The following is a 10,776-nucleotide window of genomic DNA, read 5'->3' on the forward strand; positions in this document are numbered from 1 at the left end:
GCTATAATATATTTACAATAATTTTCTAACTTTTACGTATTCTGTATCAATATTTTTTACGATTTTCTACGATATACGAAATTGCAATTCTCCACCTAAGAATAATTCTAATTGTAGTATATTATAAATGTAATTGATATAGGAGAAAAAAAAATTTCGACAGCACGTACGATCATGATCGTGAAATGACCGATCGTGCATATCTAATTACCTATAACTAATTTTCCTAATCTGAAATGTTAAACAGGACGGTTTGTGGGTTAAGTTATATCAGTATTTCGTTTGTAAATCAGATTCGTGATAAAGTATAATCAGATCCTAAAATATTATATTGAAAAATCTCATATTTTAAGAGAAAAATTAGTTTTACATCACCTGTAATAAACACCATGATCCATTTACATTTAAGGATGTATATTATAGGTTTTACTTTACTATTTAAATGGCATATAAGTTCTAACAAATAGGTCATTTAGGAAAACCCTATTCTGGCAAAACATGTCTAAAGTCTTCAACAGTTAAATTTACTTCTACATGAGTTCTTTGTTCTATTATTTTATATTGATTGAATCGAAAGTTAGATAGTTTACTCGAATGAGCTACTTTGGTAGGAACCATCCACTTAGTAAAAAATGGTTTCCTGAAATTAGAGTATATTTCAATGAATTTGATGCTTGTTAAAGAGGAAAGCGAGACATTACCTTCCCACCAGACCACGACATGAACCAGCTATTTATTATCCTAAAAATTAAGTGATTTTTGTATTACTGCTCACCAAATTTATTGCACCAAAATTGTACAATATATTGGTGATGCTTGAGGTAAACGTCAAAAATATCTCAATTGTGACTGTAGTTAACTTGTAATTTGTTCTGTGTAGTAACTCCAAAGCACAACGACTGAGAATAAATTCACACCTGCAACAATAAACTGGTCATTTTCACTTTTGGTAAGTCCTCAAATTCACGTTGTACTATAGTAACAAGTGCTATGGAAACTCATCCTTGAATCAAAAAATGATTAATAATAAATACATTTTGATCTTTATTTAAATATTGCCATAATCACTAAAAAGAACAGCCATCAATATAACTGCTACTTTGTTCTCCAAGTATATAGCTACCAATAAGGAGCTTATTGCTTGTACGATGGTAATCATGAAAAACACAATGGTGCTTTTGATCACAATATCAGCAGCTTATTACAACTCTTGGTAAGATCGTTGTAATACATCTCAGATAGTTGTAAATTTTGATATTGACAAGTCCAGCGTACCAGTAATATTTTCATAAAACGTAACGTTTACTGAGAAAATATGCAACTTTCTTGGCTCTAGGGTAATCAGAAACCACAATAACTAACCAATCAATGATTCATCTCCGAAAACGAAATCTAATTAAACGAAGGGTATTAATAGGGCTATCCAAGAATCAACAACTTCTTAAGACTCCTTTGGTTTCCTATCCATCTAGATAAATGTATAATCAATCGTGTATAGTTTACCAGAACGTTGATACCATGTTAAGTGTTGATTAGCTGCCTCATGTAGCAAATCTGGGGTGGCAACCACTGAGATAATGCTGTATCTGGACCTCTTTGATGTCATTGACATTTTTGACGACGAAGGTGCAATTCTTCTTTCTATAGATTGACCTGAAACAAAAACACCAAAAGTTACATCAAAGAAAGCAATAGAATATTTGTTGTATCACTTGCTTTTAAACTGTCTAACACGCATCACGTAATTTCTTATGTAATTATTTCCAAATTAAAAGGCTATTCCTGTAGTCAATAAACTCTTTCAGAATCTCTTAATCAATGGCATCTGGTTTATCTTAATACGAAGTGAAGAAAGGTTATGCCTGTATTTAGCTTTCAGTTAATCAACTTTATAACTGAGAATAACATTTATAATTCGCTTAAATAAATGACAACATATTCTAATATTTTCTGTAATAGCAAACCAAGTAGCATTGCTAAAACATACGAGGTCCTACAATAAAGTAATGAGAGTGATTTTCTTTGCATAGGTACAATATCTTTAACCTTGATCTATAAGCTGCTTCTAGTCCAAGCGGCACATCGATGTAACTGCTCAGTTTTGAGATGTTCTGTAATAAGTTAACACGTGTTTGTGTCTCTCGTCGCGGAAATGGAACCGCATAATATTGCGCAACGGTATACCATTTCTTTTTGCGTTACAATGGGTGAAAACGCAACGACAACATATGGTAAGCTTCAGAAGGCTTTTGGAGAGGAGTTTATGTTAAGAGCTCAAGTATTTCGTTGGCATAAAATGTTTAGTAAGGCAAAACAAATTTTTAAGATGAAGACTGCAGTGGAAGACCATCAACCTCACGGACAGATGTCAACTTAACCAGGGTGCGTGAACTCGTACGATGTTATCGAAGATTGTCCGTGAAAATGATTGCAGAAGAACTGAACATCAATCGATAAACGGTTCGTCTAGTAATAACTTTGTAAAAGAGTTCTTCCGTGTCTGTGCTACAATTGCTGATAATTGGACTATGTATCACGACAATGCCCCATCCTATACTGCTCTGTAAGTACAGCAGTTTTTAACCTCAAAAAAATTCAGTACTACCACAGCCACGTTACTCACCAGATGTCGCTCTGTGCTACGTTTTTTAAATTTCAAGAGTCAAAACGGCAGTGAAGGGACACCATTTTAAAAGAACACAAATGTCCAAAAAAGCTGTGACGAGGGTCTTTGGAGGATATTGCAGAAGATGAGTTCCAGAAATGTTACCATGAATGGAAGGAGCGTTGAAAAAGGTGTGTGCAATCAGGAGGGAACTACTTTGAAGGAGACAACACTAAACTTGACTAGTCTCATTACTTAATTGTCGCATCTTGTAAACAATTTTAACCACATGAAATACATATTATCAAGTTCCAAGATTTGATGAAATTAATACTAATGATAAATTTTACTTTTGCAGACTTTATTAGCAAACACCAAATTCATAATTTGTCTAATATCCCAAGTTTTAAGTCCATAGGATCTTACTATCAGGAGTTATTATAAAATCAGGCGGATGGTGAACAGATAGACGGCCTTTAAATTTCAAATTTAACAGGGTTCTTACTCTGATCAAGAGGAAATTGTGTACTAAAATTCACACTGATACAATAGGACCACCATTTCGATGCTTAAAATTAGTATGTTTTTGTCACAAACCAAGAGAAACCTATGTACTAAGTTTTAAAATCTAAGAATATTATTTCATGATATATCGCACAGACGGACTGACAGGCAGGTAGACAGACTGCAATTGAACTTTTTGTATAAAAATTAATAGCATGCTTTCTCAAACCGAGAGGAAACAATGCATTAAGTTTCAAACCTTTAAGATAACAAGACCTATCGCTTGATGAACAGATAAGCAAACGGATAACGACACGATCTCAAGAAGGGCCTATCTGGCCCTTAGTAATAATAAAATTTAATTCATAAACCTGATAAATGCAGTACAGTATAAGATTATTAACATACTAAATTTATATAACGTTATTTTTCTTTAATATCCATAATAACTGGCGGTTAATTCAGTATAAATAAATATAAGAAATAATTACCATCCATTTTTGCTAAAATCTTTAATGTTGTATAGAAAATTTAAGAAGGTCACGCAACGTCACTGTTAAAAATTCAGGTAGCTTCTAGCGTTTTAGCATTTCCCATTTTACAGCTTTTACTCCTGTGTAGAAGGCACAAAAGTAATGTTACCAATAACATATATGTTTGCTAATTTTCTTATGTTGGTTATCATAATTATTTCTTTATGATTCAATTTGGTGTTTTTCGGTCATTCATACTTTTTAACATTTTTGTGCATTTTTAGGTTTTTGTATTTATTATATGAGTTATACTTATTTTAAACATCATTTGTATATAACATCCAGAAATACGATAGAAAATAAGTTGTAAATGCTTTACGTGTTACACGTACAGATAAATAATAAGTGTAAATTCGGTGCATACCAGCGGTATCTTGAGCTTGTGTGGTCTCACTTTCAACATGAAACACATGGTAATCTCTAAGTTCATTTTGCCATTTCTTCACAATAATCATCAAAATCACATTGAAAACAATGCTAATTATCTGGAACACATAATTAAGAGTAAAAATAATGCAACAATTAATTTCTAGCTTTAATATTATTTTATCTTCCAATGTAATATAATTATATTATTTCGTAATCTAACATACAAGGTTTTTTACTAAACTTTTACAATTTGTTAAAGTTTGCTTTTTAAGTGTTAAGACTCATGGTTATACTATTAAACATTTTGGTGTTATCCTCAAAGTACAATGAGCAGTGCCTAACTTTGCTAATTCATTAAGTTTTAAAACGTAAAAACCTAACGAAATTTAACTGAATAAGTAAAAAAAATAAATATACGTTACTGTACACATCCGATATTTTAAAAGTAAACTCAATATTTCTCCATGCTTCCTTAAAGATAATTTAGTGTAATTTCAGCATTTATTTAGGTTTGGTCATAGAAAGATTTGAATTTGAGTTGCTAGAGAAAAATCGTCTTGAATCTATGAAAAATATTGATATATACCAATTAAACCTGTATTTAACAAGTATGTAGTTTAAATAATTTAAACTTGACTAATAATTATCATTAGTCTAGTAATCAGTCTTGGCTAATAATTATTATTAGTCAGTAAAATTCACTATAACCCAAATATAAAGAGTAAGCTTACCACATTCTTTCCTCATGGTCTTCACATACAAAACAGTGGATGACGTGAACAGGGGAGGTAAGTGTTGTCCTGTATTTAAATTTTGTTATTGACAATGGATTATTAGGGAGTATTGTAGGATTCAGATAATATGCTATCCTTATTTGTTATGAAAAGTATAGCATAACTAAAAAAAATTTTACTAAGTTGTTACATAAAATAATAAATAAAAAAATTAAAAATAGTAAAGTGAAAACATAAGTTCAATAATAAATGTATTGCCACTAACCAAGAACAATTAACTAGGAATAAAAAACACTAATTTTGTTATTCACGATAAGTTCAGGTGCCCATACTTGGTTCTCAATCATATCAATGGCGCTCCATAAACTCATCAACTTAGTAGAAGCCTTGGACATCATTAAGCGGTACAGATGAGATTTGATGTGACTATGTTTTTAGGTTTTTAATAATCTTAAGAGGTTTCTTTATAATTCTGTCATCAATTTGGAAGCTTTTCGAATGGAACTTTCTGTGTAGCTGTGTTCTGTAGTCCTACCTGATCTCAAAGTGGTGGAAGTTCCTTGCCTACATTGACCAGTAGTTTTCGACCAGCAGTAAAGTGACACCGCAAAGATGTACAGGCAGGGTAAAGTCAATAAGTCGAGCTTTCCACAGTTATTCTGAAACGACTCTGAATTTCAGTTGCTTAATTATTTGGACAAAAAAATAATTTATTTTTTCCTGACAATTTATTCCCTGCGAGAAACCATGGGTAATATAAAGTTTCTCAAATATATCATCCGAACTCTGTACACGCTGGTCTTTCCCCTAAAGGTATAACGTAATTCATCGATTTGGCAGATCACGGATGTTATACTCCTCTAACTGACGCAGCAATGTCTCATTATCCTCACAGTCAAAGTTCTTAAATAATCTCAACGTTTCATTTTAGTTTGATTTCTAAAGTTGATGATCAATTTATAATTTCTCTCAATATTTATATTTCGGTTTCAGAATTCGTATTTGGTTATTATTTTACAAAAAACTTTAATAAAATAACTATGAAAAGAATAAAACAATATGTAAGTTACGAGGGACTTTGAATTGAACTGACGCCATTTATATTCAACTCCATGGAATACCCTGAACCTATCAAGCCTAATTGATTTGCGGGTGTGCAGTTTAGACGTGGTTTGAACTCGTCCCATTAAACTAATCCAATCTGCAATCCATTTCGTAGTTGGATAACCGCACCGGAAGGAAACCCAACGTTTGACTGATTCTATTCAACTATCAATTCAATCTTTTAGCGGAAACTGTTAACTAAACTAATGTTTTGACGATTTGGAACGTCTGTATATATTTGTTTAGTACACTTAGAATATAAATATTCCTTAAATAGTAAATAAGTAAAAATAACACGTTTAAATACCGTTTGAAAATTTAAGTTGTTTAGTCAAAGGCATTTTTCAAATTAGTTTTTGTGAATATGGTAATATTGTCAACAGATTTCATATTTATCTTAAGAAGTGATATTTAACATAACTTACTTCAAAATTTTGGAATATTTAATTAGTCCGTAATTTTGAAATATAAAATAAAAATAGTACATTTAGAATAAAGTACGATTATATGTATATATTTATATTCCTTGTGTGATGCAACATTATTTACTCTTTGCACTTAATTCAAAATTGGTTTTATTAACATATGATGTTTATTTTGATTATTTTTTTATTTGTCTCGTACCCTATTCATATCTCTTGAAAATATCTTGTTTTTAGACGAAATACATAGAAATTTTATGTTTAATTTTTCCGTTTTTTATTTTTTAATTTATTATTTTATGTAATAATTTAGTACATTTTATGACTGTAAAGTTTTAGGCTCTATTTTATTCCTTTTATTAGTGTATATTTCTTAAAACCTTTGGACGCTTTGCCTTTGCAATCGTATACATTTCAAATTTATATTTTGAGCTTTATATGTTTTTATACACATTGGCTATCGTTATGCAATTAAAAAAAAAGTTTCATTCAAATATAAACATATTCATACTTTAACAGATGCTGCTAGTTACATTTTTATAATTGCTGGTCAGAATTTCATTTTTTAAACACTTTTTTAAGTGACATAAAACACACACACACAAATAAACACAAATAAAAAAAGTTGCTAATTTAATTCCAGTTATGCCACGTAATCGCCAAGACTTATTTATCTAAAAGGTTCTGTCCTTATGAATGAAAATTTTCTTTAACAGAAGGCTTTTTTTGTTCAAATTTGGCCTTTTTTATACTTTAAATTTTCCATGTGTCATTCACTTACTTTCAAAAGAATAAGATTAAGAGTCGGTTAAAGTACAAGATCAAACTATTGATATGCTGAAAAATCATACTGTAGACTGAATTTGAACTACCAGTTTTTGTCCATATGGTTTAGGTAGTATTGAAAACTTAATTGTAATTCTGTAAGATATAGTTAATAGTATAACAGATTCTGTTTTGAACTGACTGTTAAATATTTACAATTAAGAAATTAGGATATTGAACGATGAATTAAAGTTTTGGAAAATGAGTCTGCGGATATTTTTGGCTCTTAGTCTAATAATAACATTCTTTCTTAAAATGTAATAACTTAGTGATTGGTCTCATTTGTGAAATCCTTAACAAAATATAGCTTTTTATAGTTTATTGCTACTGATATACTGAAATATTGTCCTAAATTAATGTTTTGTAGTTGGCAGAAGTACGTAACATCACAAGTTATTACTATGGGTAAGTCATTATTTAATCTGATAGCCTTGATGTAACACTAATTAAAACTTTGAAGTTAGTAATATTATGGATATTAATAATAATATCTGTATTGCATTTAAATAGTTTCTGAAAATTGTATCGCAATCGTCAACTTTAACACATTTTGTAAAAAGAACCATGTACACGTTTTCAATCAGTCAGACATACATTTGTCCAGACACATCCATTCCAACATCAGATCCAGCATTTATTTCTTGATTTCTAAATTTCCCAGCCGCTCATCATGAATTCTTCAACAGAGTAAAACGCTTTAGACACCAGAAGGTGTTTGAAACGAGTTTTAAATTGATTTGTGTTGTTTGAATTTTTTACACTTACAGGGAAGCCTGTTGATTAGTCTGACACCAACTTGTTTTGAGATAACGTCAGTCTGTGTTGCTGTGTTCTGAAGTTGTCCCTGCCTCTGGTTTCATATTGGTGAACATCCCTGCGACGAACCAAGACACACTTGAGGAGGCAATACATGACCACCTCAGAAATATGAAGGCAGGGTAAAGTCAGCAATCCCAGCTCCCTGAAAGATCCCTTGCACGACTCTCTAAAGATTAACTTTCCAATTTACTCTTACAGCTTTTTCTGGAGTTTAAAACTCGCTCCATTTTGCTTTTGGAACAACCTCCCCAGTTTCTTATTCCATACGCTAAATGTGCATGGATAAGGACATAATAAAGCCATCTTTAAGACTCTTGGGGAACAGAACATTGCTAGTTTTCGCAAGGAAAATATGCCTGAGGAAACTTTCGTACTTTACGTTATCTACATGATCGCTCCAGGTCAGTCCCCTATCAAGAAGCATTCCCAAAAACGTCACGTAATTAGTTTTCCCTAAAAGGCCGCTCTGTATCTGGCTGTCGGAGAGAGAAATGAATAACATTATTGATTTCGACCATTTGGTTTTCAAGATTATTTCCAAAAAGAACTGTATAGATGAATTTAATTCTGTGAAATGATGTGATCTCCACAACTTTAAGAAATTTATTTTGAAGCAGAGAGCCGTGTCGTCAGCATACTGAATCAGTGTACAAATTGTTATTGCGGGCACTTGTTTGGTTTAGTCTCAGGAGTGACTTTTAGTCGTGAACGCAGTTTTTACGGTGCATGTAATTTATACGATAGGACCTCTGACGGTCAACACCACCTTTTTGATATTTTTATATTAAAATTCAGGTTACAGAACAACCTGTGTACAAATTTTTATCACAGGCATTTGTTTTGTTTACTCTCATGAATATATTTTATTAGAGAACGCCCGTTTAACGATACTTTTTAACGATTTTCTACGGTTGAGTTTTTATATTTGGGAGTTTTATTTGTTATACATTTAACGGGAAGCCTTTGTGGAAAATATTAAATACAAAAATACTGTGTAGATTTTGCGGAATATCGCTTTTTAAAATTAGTTTTATACATTTTATCTAAGTATTTTTAATTTTTGTTAGTGCCTTCAGACTGAGAACTGCAACATTGACACACAGGTTACAGACGGACGATAACTTCACGGTCTGGACGATTTAAAGTGACGCTGGCTTTACGCTGGTACATAAGGTGGAACACGTAATATTCTGTCACTCTGAGAATCAGTGCGAGATCGATTTACAGTTAAGGTTAATTACAGATTTTATCAACTTCTTGTCCTAAGTAAACAAAAAATGAATGAATACCATATCCCATAGTCCCTTCCATATTTATATAATTTTCTTCTATCTGTCGTTTCATTTGCTTTTAGTGAGTGATAAAACCAATTATTTAGAAATATAATTAATAGATAGTGCCGATCTAAGTTCTTTAAACAATAAGCTATTTACGAATTGCATTATAATATGTCAACCACTGTATCTGAGAAAATAAAAATATTACACATCACCTACGATTTAATAGTATAATTAATGCACAAGTTGTCACACTTCAAATATAAACAAACAAATTAACAACAGAGCAAGTGTGATAGTTTCATATGCCACAGTTTGACAGTGCAGGATATGGCGACGTTAAGCGCAGCCGGTGTGACCTAGTTCTGTATAGAGTGGTAGTACGATTATATGGTAGCTAATGTGCTAGAAATATATTGTGTGACATTACATATTCACGCGAGCTGACTATTGAGAGGTAAAATAGTATTATGTTATATTCGTTGTTGAAGTAATGCTGTATTTGATATTACGTGCTTCATCATCACACTTTCGTTTCATTTCATAACAATAGTTATATAGTTTTATTTTATAAATGAATACACTATGTCGAATGTAGTCTTTTTGATCCCCTTTTTAGTGACAGTGTAATAACGTAAACAACATGAGGGGCAGTCTTTATTTATGATTTATTTTTTCTGCGTTGTTTTTTCAATGACTTTGAAATGTTCAAAATCGTCGTCAATGCATATCTCGTCGTATTGCTGTTGCCACTTGTAACATTCTAATATTAAGTCGTTTCACAGGTTTGAGTATGTGATCTTCCGACCCATGCTAGTTTGACTGCGTAAACAAAATACAGGGGTGCTGAAAAGTCCCGGGACGGTCTAATAACTTTTGAACTAATTACAATATAAGTGATTTGAAGTAAAAGAAGTAAAATAAAAGATTAAGTGTCTCAGTTTTCTCTAACAACCAGAATGTTTGCATTTGAAAAATTCTGTATTTTATAATCTTTGAGTGTCCGCCATTTTGTAATGCGTCAACTGTTTTACGTCAGATTTTCGCCAAAATGTTTCTAATTAAAAGAGCTTTAATTTGATGTACGACTATCCTTCTATTTAAGAATTTTCACCAACCCCTAGTTTAGACTTTAGACGTCCCCCATAAGCAGGATATCATGGTAAAATACATAAAATAATAGTTTTATATGAGCAAAAGCTTGATGTAAATTTTGGTTCTTATATTGTAATTAGTTCAAAAGTTATTAGACCGTCCCGGGACTTTTCAGCACCCCTGTATATGTACCAAAATAATAGTTAATGGGTCAAGAGCCGATTTTATTTGCCCATGTACAGAACCAGTTTTTTTTCTTAACCCATACAGAAACTTCCACTAAGAAAAGAAGTAACAGTCAGCCGCAATAGAGTAACAAACTTTTTTTTTTCTAAGATCATATTTTTATTATGTATTATATGTAAAGATTTAGAATAAATGTTACCATACACAGTTTATACAATTTATTATAACAGAGACAGTATGTTGCTAAGCTTCGGTTAAAATGTTGTATTGTTAAAATATAAAATATAGAGATAATCTAAATTA

At 31.4% G+C, this 10,776-nt stretch overlaps 1 protein-coding gene across 1 annotated transcript; it reads right to left on the bottom strand.

Annotated features, from left to right (window-relative positions):
- Positions 1-371: 371 nt before the first annotated feature.
- On the bottom strand, positions 372-5,140 carry LOC124365414. Its single transcript, XM_046821395.1, has 4 exons — positions 5,078-5,140; positions 4,007-4,127; positions 1,518-1,653; positions 372-375 (listed from the first exon to the last, which is right to left on the bottom strand). Exons 1-4 carry the CDS (start codon positions 5,138-5,140, stop codon positions 372-374), a joined length of 324 nt encoding a protein of 107 aa, XP_046677351.1.
- Between the last annotated feature and the right edge of the window lie 5,636 nt (positions 5,141-10,776).

Source organism: Homalodisca vitripennis, chromosome 6 (genome assembly GCF_021130785.1).
Source record: "Homalodisca vitripennis isolate AUS2020 chromosome 6, UT_GWSS_2.1, whole genome shotgun sequence".
In the NCBI taxonomy this organism is placed as follows: domain Eukaryota; kingdom Metazoa; phylum Arthropoda; class Insecta; order Hemiptera; family Cicadellidae; genus Homalodisca; species Homalodisca vitripennis.

Coding starts and splice junctions, on each gene's coding strand:
- LOC124365414 (XM_046821395.1), bottom strand. CDS start 5,140: ATGTCCAAGGCTTCTACTAAGTTGATGAGTTTATGGAGCGCCATTGAT. Junction 4,128..5,077: donor TTGATATGATTGAGAACCAA/GTATGGGCACCT, acceptor TATGTGTTCCAG/ATAATTAGCATTGTTTTCAA. Junction 1,654..4,006: donor ACAAGCTCAAGATACCGCTG/GTATGCACCGAA, acceptor TTTTTGTTTCAG/GTCAATCTATAGAAAGAAGA.